The sequence below is a fragment of the Macrosteles quadrilineatus genome, unplaced genomic scaffold (genome assembly GCF_028750875.1).
Source record: "Macrosteles quadrilineatus isolate MER2022 unplaced genomic scaffold, UCM_ALF_1.0 Scaffold_1__1_contigs__length_201487025, whole genome shotgun sequence".
NCBI classification, from domain to species: Eukaryota; Metazoa; Arthropoda; class Insecta; order Hemiptera; family Cicadellidae; genus Macrosteles; species Macrosteles quadrilineatus.
The window spans coordinates 91245124-91262207 of record NW_026542594.1 but is presented as its reverse complement, the minus strand read 5'-3'; the positions used below and the strand labels follow the sequence as shown (position 1 = coordinate 91262207).

Genomic DNA, 17084 nt, shown 5'->3' with positions numbered 1-17084 from the left:
ACCGTTACTGTATTACGTAATATTTTTTGAGGTTAGTTGTTCTATTAAAGTGTTATTATAACCAAAATACCGTTGTTTTATTTAATAAACAAACGTTTCCGTATTTAAGGCTTACTAAAATTGAGTACCGTAGTTGTTGTACAGCTGTTTTCTCATCTAAAACAATGTTTCTCTCATATCCGGATTTTTTGTTATCCGGATCGGCCGGCGCCACATTAGTCCGGATATGAGAGGGTTTACTGTAGATTTATAATAAATAATCTATCATAAAGTCTAAGATTAAATAAACCTACCACATAGTTGTTTTATTTTTTTGGATCAGCTGTCTGAAATTGTGAAATAGGCATTTGACAGTTCTGGTTGTTTACATTTAAATTTCGAAGCAAATGTAAACATTGTGAATGGAGACCAATAATTATTAATATTTAATTTCTGACAACAGCTGGAGTTTCAAAACAATGTTTGTTTCCCATGTTAATCTTATGGAGAAATACGAAACTTTAAAGGGCCCCAGGGCCTCACTCTCTAATTATTTACCTAAAAAGAAAGTTTCCTGCACAACTTCACGTTACGCTCTTTCCAATGACACCAAAAACATGTCAATCGGTTCAGTAGTTTCGGATGAGTAATTGTCACAAAAATCCTGCTTGTGTATTAAATAAGTATAGGTATAGATTACTATGAAAAATCCCCTTAATGACTAGTATTGTAGAATACTTTTTGTATTTAAATTCCTAAACGAACAGACATCAAACAATAAGAATGACTCAATTGGGCTTAACTTTGAAATCTTGGGGTTATTTTGGGAATGAGATGAATGTTCTAATGTATTTTACTAAGGTTGTCGCATCAGTTTCAACTGCAGGGATCTTAACAAAAACACCACATCATAACATACAATAAATAATGTAACAATAAATTGTTACATTGCAATTTGCAAACAACAATGGGTAGGGGAATGGTTATAAAGCTTACTGAGTAGGTCACTGGGTTCACTTCTGAGATTTTTCAATAGCTTTATGGTAATTTGAAAAGGTCCTGTATTACTGGGCTTTTAGAAAGTTGTCATGAACTTTGAGGAGACTGCAAGTTGAACAACTGATCTGACCATTTATCTTAGTCAGTGACAAAGTTATTTATTTATTTATTTACGGCAAAATCGCCATTTGTACAATCAATTACATGCATAACAATTTGTGGATCAATAAATACTATTAACATGCTGTAAGTTTTACATCTTGCTATTTGGTCATGCTTTATGAATACATGCTAACACTAATGATTCACAACTGAGTAATGAAAAATGAAAAACAAATATAAATATACTATGAACATACAACATCGGCAAACAAGAAAAAAAACATGCAATGGTCTTGAAATTGAACTAACATTAACAGCCTGCTTTGCTAAATACAGGATCGAAAAGGAAAACATAAAAATTTGAATATTTGACAGTGCAATAAAATATAAAAACTCAACAATAACAAGTATGGACAATGAGAGTGTGACAATGATTGATTGTGACTAAAGTGCTATAATGGTGAATGTAACAACATTGGGAGGAACATGAACCGAGATGAAAGGTTATCAAAAATGAATTGAAAATTTAACAGTGCAAATATAAATTATGAAAGAAAACTTAACAATAACAAGAAGGCAAAAAAGGTGATCGTTTGACAATGATTGGACTAGAATAAAATGATGGCTTATATAATGAAACTAGGAGAACATGTGGTAATGGAGGAAAAAAAGTGGTTAAAGAGCACGACACTAACCCCAATACTCTGCTTTCACCCCCCTCACACACAACACAGCGCAGAAACAAGAAGGGGAAAAGGAAGCTATCTTCAATTGGAGAATATCCTCTTTAGTGCAGAATCACTGTCATTAAAGAAGTCATAATCGTGATGCTGAGTTAGAGTATTTCCCTGACGATGAAGTCTTGGAACAGGACTGTGAAATCCGTAGCTGGTTGAACACTGATGTCGGTAGAACAACTCCTGCGTCCGAGTAGCCTTGGGGATTCAAAACGTGATAAGATCAAGTAACTCAGGACAGTCGATCGTATTTGTGAGAAGTCTTTTCAGGAAGAGGGCATCGATCATCTTTCTTCTTTCTTCTAGAGTTATCATCACGTTAACTAAATACCCCCGCCGCAGCAAACCTGCAGACTAAGCGAATTTCCATTTGACTGATTGGATTTACACTGAAATGTCTACTTAAAAATATAACATTTATTCCCAATTTAAATAGAATTAGTTTAACAAGTACTTAGGTTTGCTGCATCAGGGAGGGTAAAATTGTGTTTTTTTTTGTAAAATGTTAATAGTTAGTAAGAAATAAAATAATTTTCCAAATTTGATCAAAATACGTTCATAAACAAGCAAACTACAACAGTTTACTTATTCTCCATAAGAATAACATGGGAATTTTAAATTTACAATTTTTTGGAATTTTCTCCGTAACCGTTAAGCGCATAATAACGCTTCAATATACTAAATTATTTGTTTTTTTAAGCTCTACAAAATGGTTTGGAAATAAATTGCAAAATTTTAAGTTTTTTGGGTCAAAAATGGGAAAAACCTATTTTTACCCCATAAAACCCCACGTAAACACCCGTTCCCATGGTTGGATCATGCTGGATCGCGAACTCGTTCAAATAAACGTAGGTTTACACGTTTGTACCAAATTTCATCAAAATCGGATCATTTTTGCTTGAGTTATCGTGCTGACGGACACATATATATATAAATATATATATATATGAATTTGAACGGATGGTGTTTTTGGCCTCTAGGGACCTCAAAACAAAAAAAAAAATCGGTCCCGCGTCCAGGTCTTACCATGAGTACTACGGTAATAGCTTATTCCCTATATGGGAAATTCGCTAAAACTCATCCTTCACTCATCTGTAGTTTAAATCTGGTGTCATGGTGTGCCAGAAACTTAGTAAAACAATAACTACCCCTTATAAACCCTTACAATGTTTTAGAACATGAAATGTTTACATCATGAATGTTCAAACTATTCAAGCCCAACCATTCATTAGAGCACATTTTCTTATATATGTTCGTTAAAAAACAATTCCATTAAAACAAGTCCTTAACAAGCCCATTAACAAGTCAAATAAAAACAATTATCTTGTCTTACCGAAAATACTTGACAAGCTGTTCGATGATAGCGGGAGAGGCTGGTGTGTTTATAAACTCTTGTTTGAATCTCTTGCCCAGAGCTTTGTCCTTGTACACCAGTGTCTCATAGTTGCTTCTACATTCATTTGTAGCTTCCTGCATCAGAGTGACTTGCTTGTGAGCAAACTCCGTCTCTCGCTCAGTCTGAGCCATGTTTTGCCTATAAATAGAAGCTACATTACATAAGAACTTTTAAGGAGTTACTATAACATTTATGATCTCTATAACACACTATATTATACAACTTTTTAGTCAAAGAGATAAAAAAAATATGGCACTTTCAAACAATTGTTTTAGAGAATATTATAAAAAACACACAAAACACCATACTCCCCTTCAAACTGTTTCTTTTATTCAACTAAACAAAAACAAAATCGCAGGCATAAAAAAGTGTGATGCATATTTTTTTATTTTTTTTTTATTTTTCTTTAGTCTGTATCAAGCTGTTGTGTAAAGAAGGTGTAATAAACAACAAATCCAAAACATTGCTTGGTCCCCATTGGTTACTACAAATTCACTTAAAGCTCCTCCCTAAAATATTTTCTAACGAATATCTCGAATAAGGAATTAGCTATTACAGAAGTTGGACCTAGACCCGGGTCTAGGTCTAAGCTTAACTAAGCTATTAAGCTATTAACTTTCCTATAAAAAAACACACACACTTTAATAAAACTTCCATGTAGAAACATACCTGTAAAATATTAAATCTAATGTTAATCCTATTCTCTAATACGAGATATGTCTGTCTGTCTGTAGTATATATATCTCAAAATCCAGCTAAAGGATTTAGACTAAATTTTGGAATTAGGAACTTATAGCCCTAAAAACGTGACAGCCAATACCTCAGGAAATTTGTATTTCTCTACATAACTCATTTGAATACCCCCACCGCAGCAAACCTGCCGACAAAGCAAATTCCATTTGTCGGAATCAATTTTTATTTAAATCTATTTAAAAAAACATTCGGTTTAATGAGTACCTAGGTTTGCTGCTACAAGGAAACTAATAAAGTGCATTTTTTTGTAAAATGCTAATAGCTTAATATAAAATAAATAATTTTGCCAAGTTGGATCAAAATATACCCATAAACAAGCAAACTACAACATTTTACAATATTCTCCATAAGAATAACATGGGCATTTTAAATTTACAATTTTGTCTACTTTCTCCGTTATCAATAACCGTAAAAAAACACGTTGATATACTAAATTATTTGTTTATTTAAGCTCTTTAAAAAGGTTTAGAGAGAAATTAAGAAATTTTGTGTTTTGATGGTCACAAATGAGAAAACCCACTTTTTACCCCAAACCCCCTTTAAAACCCCGTTCCCATGGTCCGATCATGCTGGTTCGCGAACTCATTCAAGTTCCGAGTAGTATTCCGCCTTACACCTTTAAACCAAATTACATCAAAATCGGACAAAAATTACTCCGTGAAGTTATCACGTTCGCGGACGTATATATATACACACATATAAAAATTTGAACGAATGGTGTTTTTGGCCTCTGGGGACATCAAAATGAAAAAGTAAATCGGTCCCGGGTCTAGGTCTAACTATGCCTCCTACGGTAATAGCTACTTCCCTATAGGGAAATTCGCTAAAATTTAACATTGGCCTTATGGGTTGCCAAGTAACTATGTTGGTTCAATTCAATTCAATTTGTTTATTTACGGCAAAAACCATCTATATAAATAAAATTAGAGTTTTGTCTGTACATTGCTCAGAATCGTAAATTTTTAGGTTATTTTTACATTTTATACATTAAAGAAGCTGAAACAAGTCTCATCTAAATTTCTGTCTGTCTTTCTGTCTGTCTGTAACACTCAAGATGGCATTTTACGCAATCTTCTCCAGGAAAACGAGAGTACCTATCAAGATCCAAGTCATTTTAATGTATTCACTGAATTGGCGAGAGTGTCTTTAGCCATTAAAATATGGCCTCACTAATTTGTAAATAAAATTACGGACTTTTAAAAATGCAGTTTTGTGCGATTTTTGTCAAATTTTTGTCCAATTTTTATCACATAATCATCTATGATATAACGTACAGCTGTTCAATCCCAACCAAGTGAGATTAAAAATGTTTTCCTTACATAACGGATTTAATTAATCGCAAGTGGAATAATATAGGGTAACCGTAAATGACATTAAATAACTAGGCATCATCCAGGCCACAAACCAGAGATTCTTTGTGTATGAAATTGTTCTTGAGTTTTGATAACCAGAAAGAAGACCTTGAATCAGTGTTGTATAGGGCTAGGAAACTTAAATTTATTAATGATCGTCGCCAATAGCTTACAAACAAGGTTTCCACTCATTGACGGCGCTTCAATGGCGGTTGCGTAAAGTGTAAAGTAAAAAATCACAACTGCAGTGGGTGATTGTAACAGAGGTTTACGGTTTATGGATGATGCTAAACTCGCTTTTCCAATGTGTCACTTTCTGATCCTACTCACCGTGTGATGCAATCGCTGGACCATACAGCCAATATGCCCATAGCCCATCTATTGGGTACTTACGCCTACCCAATTATTCATAACAACCTTTTTGACGACAAATAAGTACTGATAGCGGTACTTTTCCCTAGAATACACGGCCTCCCTACATAAGAAATAAATTTATAAATGTCCAAAAACCCAGCATTGTGTGATTTTTGTCACATTTCCTTCTAAAGTTAAAAGATATATAATCATTGTTTAGAGAATACGTAATCTATTAAATAACAAAAAGTTGTTTGTATAAGGTTGTTTTTTTTTCAAACTGACACCAATAAGTTTACATTAAAAGTTGTTTACGAATAAAACAATTAATGGGAAATAACTTTGATTGCCGATAACTGTTTACGAGAAAATCCAAAACCAAGAAATCAATAACCTCGGGACTTGATTAACGCATTTAATTGGTCGGACGTAATTCTTAACTGTAAACGTAGATTTCGGGTAGGCCTACTGGTTCTTTACCTTAGAACCGTTGGTAGCAGCAAGAATCATTTTTACGTTCCAAAACATCACTGTAATTTACAAATTAGTTATCGTTGGTGTTGCACCTTATTTATACAGTCGTATTGGCAGCCGTATTCAATTAATTGATGTGTTAACTGTATAAGTTTTGCTTTTTCTGTCTGGATTCCAAAATGTTAGTTTATGCTAAGAAAAAGATAACTCATTTAAGTAAAAATTTGTTCAGCAAACCATCATGAATTGTTTATGATTTACGTTCTTTATGTATCAATAGTTTGTGGCCTATTTTCGTAATTTTTATTATAAATTACCAATCTAAATCGTCTATAGTAGGCCTACTTCATTTCAAATAGTAAGCCGTAATTTCGACAGCATTTCGGGTCATCTTCGGATCAAGCAAATATAAATTGTTATGATAAAATTTGATGACATTGACAAAGATTTCAAATACAAATTTTATATGTACTTTGTTATGCTTAAAACGTAGCAAATTCCAGAACAATAATTGGCAATTACTGACATTCTTGGGAATAACAAATAGAAATTCTAAAGTTAGTTTTTTCGACTAACTTTAGAGTGTTAAGTGCTGAAAATAACTTCTACTCAGTTAGTTTTATAGCTAACGAATAGATAATATATCCGTTAGTTTTAAATCGTTATTTTTTTGGCCAGGCGTAAGTATTTCATATACGGGTTATTTATTTGACGTGTTCAGTGAGGGTTGCGTGCGTAAGTGAGGGGTCAGCGCCAGCGCCCTTGTTGACAAACAACGCGGGGGGTGGGGAAAGAGAAAGTCAAAGTCCTGTCGCTTTGGTATGCAGCAGACCCAGGGGGCGGGGCAGTGACGGCCAATAACAACACCCCAAGCACGGAAGGGTGGGAAGGGGGAATGTTTGTTTGGCGATTGATATGTAATCTCAAGTGTCAAAACATTGTCTTCACTTCAGTCGATGTTCATTATCTGACAGTGACAGGTTTAGTTCATTTGTTATTAAGTTTGCTCACGACCTTTAAGAATAAAGACACAACAGAGCAATTAGCGCACTGCCACTAGCCAGAGCCAGTCTAGTCGTCTACTGACAAAAGCCGTGACGCACAACACTTAACAGTGCAAAGAAAACAAAGTCAAAAGAAACACTATTTATCCGAGGTACCAGTTTAATTATTTATTGTTTATTCCATACCTAGTTAAAAATATATTTTAGTACCGTATTTTACTTAACAAATTATAAACAAAAGAAAAATCTGATCTAGTGTAGATCTGTATCTTGTTCTTTTATTTTCTTATTGTCCTTTTTGACTTTGTCATTCAGTAACAACACTAGTAATCGTCTGGATCGGCATCAGCAAGTAAGTCAACAAAAAGGTTAGGCCTAAATGTTTTATAACTTTATGAAAGTTATCATCAGTAAAATAAATTTTGTTCTTAAGTTAGATGGGGTTTCAAAAAAGATATTTCTAAGATCCAATAATATTAACAACTCACAAATTACAATGAATTAATTTCTTTGACAGTGCTATGCTTTTGAGTAAAGAAATATATTTTTTGTCTCTACTTCCTTGTTTCGTCACTTGCATTTTGTCAGCAAAATTGAAGCGACCTGGTGTCAAGAGGGGAGAGCGAGGGTCTATGACCTTGAGTGCACACATCGTTGCCGGGCCTGACTGGTGAGAGTGTTGTCATTGTTGTTTGTTTTTACTACTACCCTTCATTCTGAGAAAAAGACCCTGCTGTTCCAAAAACATTGACGGTAGTTTAAAAACATTGACCTGTGTTGCTAAGGGCACTAGTGGCTCTGCTGATAATGCCAAGTTAGAATATTTCACTTTCTTTTCTCTTGATTTATAGTGGAATAGAATACAGAATAGGACCGAAACCAGTTCGAGTCGGGTGGGGCGGGGCATGCGGCATCCAATCAGCTTTTAGAAAACTGTCCACTGTTGCCAAGTTGTGCCATGCACTCAGTCTCTGCCCGATAGCCGACCTGTGCGTTTCTAGTATACCCTCCTGTTTTGTCAAGAATTCATCTATGAACTGTGTTTCGCCCAATGAATACGGACAACAGTACGCGACGTGGACGACCACAAGTACACGTGAAACGTTTGCGATATCGTAACGTCGGACGTGGTGTTCCTTTACGTTCCTTTACGTAATGCAAATATCTTGATAGGCCTATATAAAAATGTCATTTCCCTTAAAAATGTTATTGTCCCTTAAAAATGTTATTTAAGTTTCATACGTCAATATTTTTATGTAACAATTTCCAGTGCAATGTAATAATATTTTCTAATAAAAATAGTTATGTCATTTTGGCAATAAATTGGCAGTTATGTTATCTACTTCCCTTTTTACCTGATATGTTTTTTGAGGATTTCTAGAGTACCTACATTAGAAGTTTTTTTTTTTTGTTTTTTTTTTTTTTGTTATAGAAGAGTGAATGTATCGTATGACTATTTACATAACGTTATGTATGTAAACGTTAGTTCAATTTTCTTAAATTCAATATAAAACTAACAGACTTTTTTGTCAAATCACAATATTACAGAAATGTCTTCGTCACTATTGAGCTACCTGTTCTCCGTAAGTTTAAGTTCAGTCGAGTGGCAATAATAAGATTAACGGAGTGAGGGTCACAATAGGTGTTCAAAGAAAGGCAGCTTTGGGGTAGTTCCTAAACATTGACCAACTTCGTTTCCTAAACACAACCAAACTATTGCTGTAATTGTTTAATATGGAAGATTTTACCTTCTTCATTTCCATGTTAATTTGTTTTATGTATCAAACTATAAGCAGGGCAACAATTTACAAGATTTTTATAACTGCTATAAAAGTTTTTGGACCATATGTATTCATTTGCTCTTATTGTTACGGTGATTTGTTTAAAAATTGGGGTTGACAAACGTTTGACTATAGGCAACATATTTCCAGAGACTTGTAAAGGTGACCCTATATAAAATGTATTTTCATTTTATATTTATTAATTTTATGTTAATATATTTTTCAAAAACTAAATCTAGTAGCGGTTTAAGTCATTAATTGTGCAAATAATCTATCCATAATCATGTAAGGGATGAATGTATCTTCCATGTGATATAAACATGACAACACTAACCGATACCACCAAAAAATTAATAATTTGTAGTGTTTAACTACCCTACAAGTGGGAAGACAGAGTCAGAGGGATGCCCGCGCCCGCTCCCCGGCTCTAGGTGAAAGTCAGCTCACCAGCCAAGAACGAAGTGGCAACGTCGCATCCCCTACCTCCTCAGAGGCCAGTCCTATTCTGTATTCTATTCCACTATAATATAATCTTATTCAATATATTATTTAAGAGTTACTTTTCGGGTACCTAATTAATTGTGATATTGTTTGACTTGATTTTAAGGATTTTTAATTCTTTTCATTCATTAGCTATCAAAATCAGTCGTTTTAGGATTTTAATCTCTTGCAGTAGGTCGGTCAATATGAAAGACTTACCGTATGACATGATATGCATTTTTTACAGACCTTACTAATTATACCATATAAACAATGTGTGTGTGTTATTTATTATTTTGAGTTTTATAGTAAACTAGTTTACACAATATCTTTTCTTCGGTATTACCAATTTTATAAAATAAAACTTGATTATATTCCCTTCAAAACAAGGCATACAAGTTGGGTGGGGATCTAATGGTTTTCGTACAGCAAACCTATTAAATCAGACCAAGACTTTGTGGATACCCGGTATATTAAATCCTTTAAAACAACTATCCAACAAGCAGCTATCTTCTATGAAAGTCGAAAACTAACTTTATTTTTCATCAGTTAGTTTTTCAACTAACTATAACTTCTCTACCAGTTTTGTTTAACACGTTAAGTGCGGGCACCATCAATAGATGATGTCCGACACTAGCACTGGTGGCGGACATCAGCTAAAGCTGACGTCATGCCACTCTCTCCACATTAGTTTAGTGTGAGCTCAGCCATTGCCGGGGAACGTTATAATCGTTGCCAGCCTGTAGCTTAGATTATTTAAGCTTTAGTCTGGTGTAGGTTGGTACTAAAATTTCCCGTAAAATCCCGTCTAGCAATACTTTTGTCCCGGTTCCGGCAATTTTTTCTTTTCAAGCCACTTTACAAAGACACTGGCTACGAATCCAGGCAGTGCTGCTACCTTTGGGTGTTTCAGTGAACTACGTCCACTCTCGGGCTAACACAGCACAATCACCGCTGCTCTTTTTTTATTAGTCAGACTGAAATATTTGAATGCCAATTGTGTTCACCGTTTCAGTTGCGCTGCGGGGCTTCACCCGGGCCTCGCAGCCATTATCGAGCGCCTGTTTGAAGGTATGGCGCACTGAACGTGTTAAGGAAAGGCTCTAGGCCAGGATTTTAAATTGTAGAAAAAGGAGGATAGCAGCTAGCTTACCTTGAAAGTGTGGGTAGGCCATATAACAAGTAGAAAAACACTATGCACACAAAATTTCGTCCCTTAAGGGACTTTGTCAAGTGTAGAGAAAGAGTTACAAAATGGAGTTACAAAGAGGCCATTTTCTCTTTCTCTACACTTGACAAAGTCCCTTAGGGGACGAAATATTGTGTGCATAGTGTTTTTCTACTTGTTCTATGGCCTACTTATATGGTTCTATGGTTACTTTTTACGGGACTAACTTATAACTTCGAACTAGTTAGAAATTTTGACTAACTTTCCCAACTATGAAAGAATCCTATACTTTAATAAGAGCAGAAGTTGAACAAAATAACAAGGAAAAAGTAAACAAATGACTTATAACATGTGTTAACAAGCCATCCACAGTATAGGCTACTAGAAAATATCCAACAGTACAAATGGAAAAATCTGTTGTAACTACTGAGCAAAGATACACTGAAGGAAGATTACTCGATATAAGGGAAAATAGTGTCGTTCAAATACTGATTATTTTATAATTTGTGTATTATTCCCAGGCCCACTTTTATAAACGGGCAGACTGGGCATATGCCCAGGGGCGCCCTCAACTACCGCCCGCACTAGGAAAAATTGGTTTTGATCAGCCGGGATTTCAAAAATATAATGGGTGTTTTCAACTTGTAGTTAAGTGATTTTCCCTTTTTGAAAAAGTAAAAAAATACAACAAAGTTTAAAATACTCGACCTTCACATTATACCTCGTGTAGTCAGGGAAATGCAGGCAGCAGTGTGAACTGGTCGCACTCACTTTACTAGTACTATCAGAGGCAGGGCGGTAGGCCTGCATGGTGGAAGGAAAATACATATATGTGCTATTCCCGTCATATGCTGACGTCACTCAGATTGCAAACACTATTTTACCATTTAGAAAAATTATAAAAATAATAACAATCAAATCAAAACAAATATATACAATAACCATAATAAATAATATGGGTTGGTGTAATATGGCAATAAACCAGCTGATTTTTTGTTTGCAATTTGGGTGACGTCAGCAAATGACGGGAATAGCACACCTATGTATTTTCCTTACACCACGGTAGGCCTGTAGACTACAGCTGTTGATGTGCCCCTCCTCTCCCTACCACCCACCATCGCCACACCCACCCCCATGCACAAGTCACAACTTACCGCGCGGCGCCAGTCAGTACAGTACTGCTTATGCTTAGTCAGTAGTCAGTAGGTTGTGTTCGTGTTGTGCCTGCTGCACAGTCATAAAATCAGTCACAACACAACCTAAACTGTGACACTCACTAGTCAGTGTTGACACTCACACTGCAGTTAGTGAACCAGTAATAAATAAATAGAAGTGTGATACAAGTAGGACTATAAACAGTGAAAAATGCATAAAAACCTAGTGGAGCCGAGAACCGCAAGCGGTTGGCTCAAAGAAAAGAAAGTCAAGAGGTATTTTTAAAGAAAGTGAAGTGTACTAACCAGTTTTTCCACTGATTCTGAATTGAAAACTCCCTTCCGAAACAAAACTGGTAAAAAAAACACGCTAATGTATAAATATATATATGCATAGGCCTATATAGTAGAACCAAAGATAAAACATACTCCCTTAGTAGAACCCCGTTCAATACATGTGGAATGAACTGCACACTGTACTGTACTGAACAGTAATCAAATAATTCAAATCACTGCGTAGTGCATTAAGCTATTGGCGCAGGGCGAGAGGCATTCGCATATAGGAACTGTCAAGATCATTGCACTTATCCCAAACCACCTGCTGTAGATTTCGGCGAACTGATGAGTCAACCACCTTCCCTCTTCCCCTCCCTACACGGCTGTGGTCACAACCATATTAGTTATGTATATATAAGGGGGGGCGCTGCTTTTGGGTTTGCCCAGGGCGCCACTGACCCTTAACGCGGCCCTGATTATTCCAGCTTCAAGAACGAATAATTAATATATTGGTAACCAGATTACTATATGGTTGCCAGATTCTTGAACAATGGTGGATTTGTAGCTCTATGATCATTTAGCCACAGGTTTGGAATCTTCAGGAGCACAGTTTATATTACATAATACAAGCACTATTTACACATATTTACATTTTCGCACGGATGACTGTTCACGGTACGGCCGTAGGTACGCGAGCGCGTGCCCGCACCGTAGGCACTACATATGTCACTATTAGACTTTCACTGACAACTGGCTTGAGTTATGTTTGGTCGGTCACAGGATGGGGATGAGTTTATGGTGGTGTTAGAGCTTTCGCTTCCAGGACTGCGACGTTGCCACGCCTCTGCGTTGTTGCCACATTGTTCTTCTAGTTGGTGTATAAGTTTGAAAATTATTGTATTGTTGTAATCTTCTTTTTTGTTTAACAGGGTGTCTGGGTTTGAACTATGCATACTCTCACCCCCATCCCCTGACCGACCAAACATACCTCAAGCCAGTTGTCAGTCAAAGTCTAATAGTGACATATGTAGTGCCTCCGGTTCGCGCACGCGCTCGCACGCTCGGGTACTTACGGCCGTACCGTGAACAGTCATCCGTGCGAAAATGTAAATATGTGTAAATAGTACTTGTATTATGTAATATAAACTGTGCTCCTGAAGATCACACCTGTGGCGAAATGATCATAGAGCTTCAAATCCACAATTGTTCAAGAATCTGGCAACCATAAGGTAAACCAATTGATTATTTTACTTAGCCCTTGCCCACCAAACAAACCTTAATCCCCAAAGTATTGATGCATTCCAAGTCTGGGGTCCATCTGGGGGTTTTAATTTCCTTTTAATTTCCTTTTAAGTTCCTTGGATGGATCTCAGAGGACAACTGGAGTTCTGTGTGATTTAACCAGAGCTTTTGAATGTGTTCATCACAGTTTGTTAATAGACAAACTTGAAAAATATGGAATAAAAAACAAGGAACTAAATTGGTTTTCTACATACTTGAGGGATAGATATCAAAGGACTAAAATTATCAAATTTGGACATACTATAAATTCTAATTGGGAAAAAGTTGAAGTAGGGGTGCCTCAGGGATCAATATTGGGCCCCTGTCTATTTCTTATTTATGTAAATGACCTAACAAATGTGTTAAAGATGGATGTATTTCAATTTGCTGATGACACAATGCTGTTATGTAAGGGACCCAATGTTGAATCCCTTCAGCACACAGTAGATACAGAATTGGCCGCTTTAAGTGACTGGTTTAGAGTAAATGGGCTCTCCTTGAACATGGACAAGACTCAAGTAGTTAATTTTCGATCAGATCATAGAAATAGTTTAAAACAGACCACTTTTACAAATCATCAGTTAATGTCTGAGGAGACAGTCAATTTTTTGGGTGTTCATATAAACGAAAATCTTGACTGGCTTCCTCACATTGACAAACTACGGAAAAAAACTTTCTTCAGCAATATTTTCTCTCAAAACAATTTCTCAAGTTACAGATATAAAACTCAATTAACAGTTTATCATTCATATTTTTCATCATTAATGTCATACGGAATACTTGTCTGGGGAAATTCTTGCCATGGTAAGAAGATTTTTAGGCTTCAAAAAAAGGCACTTAGAATCATAGCTAAAGTACCCCGAAGAAGTCCGTGCAAAGTCATATTTCAGGCTTTTAGCGTTTTGACATTTTATGACCTGTATATTTTAGAAGCATTATTTTGGGTATTCAACAATTTGTCCATTTTCAGGGAGGGTCACACAAACCATAGGTATAACACTAGACATAAGAACCTAATTAAGTCCACTAGCCATAGATTATCACTATTTGAAGCATCACCTCAATATATTGGACCGAAATTGTATAACTTGATTCCTGATCATTTAAAAAACATTGCAAATCCAAAAAAGTTCAAACAAAAATGTAAAGAATGGTTATTGACAAAAACATTTTATTCTTTAAATGAATTTTTAAGTGGAAATTGGGAGGGTTAAGTGTTGAAATTATTTTATTTGGATTTATTACTATTTAGATTTAAGTATTATAATGCATTGACAAATGTCCTGTCATTTTATGATGTAATGGCATTCTGTAAATAAATAAAAAAAAAATAAAATAAATTGGCATAAAACTATTACCGTATGCTAAATCCCAATGAAAAAAAATATAGACAGAATCTTAATTTCTTTAGAAGTAGAAGCGAAAAAGGGAACACTCGTTGTCACAAGCCATTTTGAAACTACAGTAATTTGTTTTAGTTTATATCATATTTTTATCTGCTGTCATAGGTGAGCGTAAAAGTCAAGTTTTTTTGGGGAGAAAAATTCTGTGCAAATATAGCACTTAAGCAAGATAATTTAAAAGGGTATATTATTTTTGTTTAGTTGCATATTTTTACATTACCATTTCAAAGAAAAGTATTGAAGTAAAGTATTTCTGAATTGTTATTATTTCAGCAATAAAATGTCCATGGTTTCCAATAAAGAGATTTTTCGTAAATTATAAAATTCTTGTTTAAAATATTGTTTTGACGATTCAACCCAATTAACCACAACCAAGCGAGGCTCGGTCCCCCGGTACTGTTACTTAAGTAGGGAATAAACATGCTTAAGAGAACATTTTGGGAATTTGCTTAGTCTGCAGGTTTGCTGATGGGGGGGGGGGGGTATTTTATGTATTCTGGCGTACTAATGAACATACACATCTATCATTTAGTAGGTAAGTAAAACTTACACAATTTCCCTCTCTTGGATTTCTCTTCTAATTCGATCATCATTCAGTTGATATATCCTGAGTATCTTAAGCTGTTCATGGTTCATAGCTGCGTCTACCTTAAGTCTTCTTTGAAATAATTCAAATAGAGAGCTATCAAATCTTGCAAGTGATTCCTGAAATGCGTGAAATTTATTGAGTGATACTGTACTTCTTCTCCATTTTTTCTGAATAAATCCAGTATTAAATTTGTTTTCTAAAACCTTGTTCAGCATAATAAAACTAGAGCAAAATTTAACCGTTAGCACATGTTATTACTGAATATAAAATATAAATCCAATCATGGCTTTAAATGTGACTGGTAGTAATTCAATCGTAGTGATCTATTCAATAAAGTAGTCACGTAGTCAATGGTGTGACATATTCTCACCTGAATTGTGTTTTCTACTTTCTTGTACTCAATCTCTAGCATTTTTCTGTATCTTTCTCTCTCAGATGCAAGCACTCTGCATTTTTCTTCATAGTCTTTTATAGCTTTAAGATCAACCTCACTGTAGTCCTCAGGTTTCTTTTCTAGCTGAAAGTAAATAAGTATAAAATGAATAGCAACACTCACTCAATAGCAAGAAAAAAAATATCATTATGGAGAGTAGGTTTTTTTTATATTGACCCAAGTCTAAAGTTTGAATTAGTTCCTAAAGTTGCAAAAACCTCAATAGCATGAGCTACATAATGGCCAATTATGGCCTCAAGGGATTTTGAAATTTGCACTAGAATAAATTATTAAATTTTCTTTGAACTATTTAACAGATCACTCTAACATTATAAAAAATAGTTATTTATTTGATAAGACTGATTTATCATTACACTAGATAATAGTTCAATACCAAACATTTTGGTTTAGGAATTTCTTTTTTGAGTTGATCTTCCCAGCGCACTTCCAGCATTCCATCCATCATGTCTATAAGCGCCAGTTCTCGGAAATTGTCAGCAGCTAGCAGCTGCCTTATCCTTTCTTCTTCTGCTGCTTTTTTATCCAAAAGATCCTGTTCACTTGGTGATATGTAGGGTGTTTCTGGGACCTATAAACAAGTAGTATAACTCTCTTCATACCCGTTATGGTAAGATATTCTTGTAATGTTGATTATTTATTTACAGCAAACTACATAACCCTGCAATACAACAACCTGGCATCTACAGAAACGCCAGATTACACTGTAGACACAGAGGTTGCATCTTTTAACATTCAGTCTAATCTATTATATATTTTATTAACTCAAATGTTTTAGCGAATTTCCCATACAGGGAATAAGCTAGTACCGTAGTACTCATGGTAAGACCTGGACCCGGGACTAATTTACTTTTTCGTTTTGAGGTTCCTAGAGGCCAAAAACACCATCCGTTCAAATTCAAATATATATATGTGTCCGTTAGCACGATAACTCGAAAAAAAAAGATCCCATTTTAATGAAATTTGGTATAAACGTGCAAACCTACATTTATTCAAACGAGTTTGCGAACCAGCATGATCAGACTATGTGAACTGGGGTTTATGGGGTAAAAATATGTTTTTTTCCCATTCTTGACCCTAAAAAACACAAAATTTTACAATTTCTATCCAAACCATTTTGTAGAGCTTAAAAAACAAATAATTAGGTATATTGAAGCGCTATTGTGCGCCTAATATCGTTAGGGAGAAAATTCCAAAAAATTGTAAATTTAAAATGCCCATGTTATTCTTCTAAGATCAGAGACTTGGTCTTTCTAAAAAAAATCCCCAAAAAAACTTATTACGTTTGAAAACAAAGTATTGAGAAGGATTTTTGGACCAATAAAAGACGGAGACTTGTGGAGAACAAGAA

At 35.1% G+C, this 17084-nt stretch overlaps 1 protein-coding gene across 1 annotated transcript in view; it reads right to left on the bottom strand.

Annotated features, from left to right (window-relative positions):
- The window catches only part of LOC128998883 (cilia- and flagella-associated protein 43), a 167462-nt gene that overhangs the window by 63673 nt on the left and 86705 nt on the right, over window positions 1-17084 (bottom strand). Inside the window, exons 10-13 of the mRNA XM_054425241.1 lie at window positions 16110-16304; window positions 15653-15799; window positions 15244-15398; window positions 3151-3351 (exon numbers count right to left, since the gene is read on the bottom strand). Coding sequence (XP_054281216.1) covers window positions 3151-3351; window positions 15244-15398; window positions 15653-15799; window positions 16110-16304 — 698 coding nt within the window. The remainder of the gene's footprint in view (window positions 1-3150; window positions 3352-15243; window positions 15399-15652; window positions 15800-16109; window positions 16305-17084) is intronic.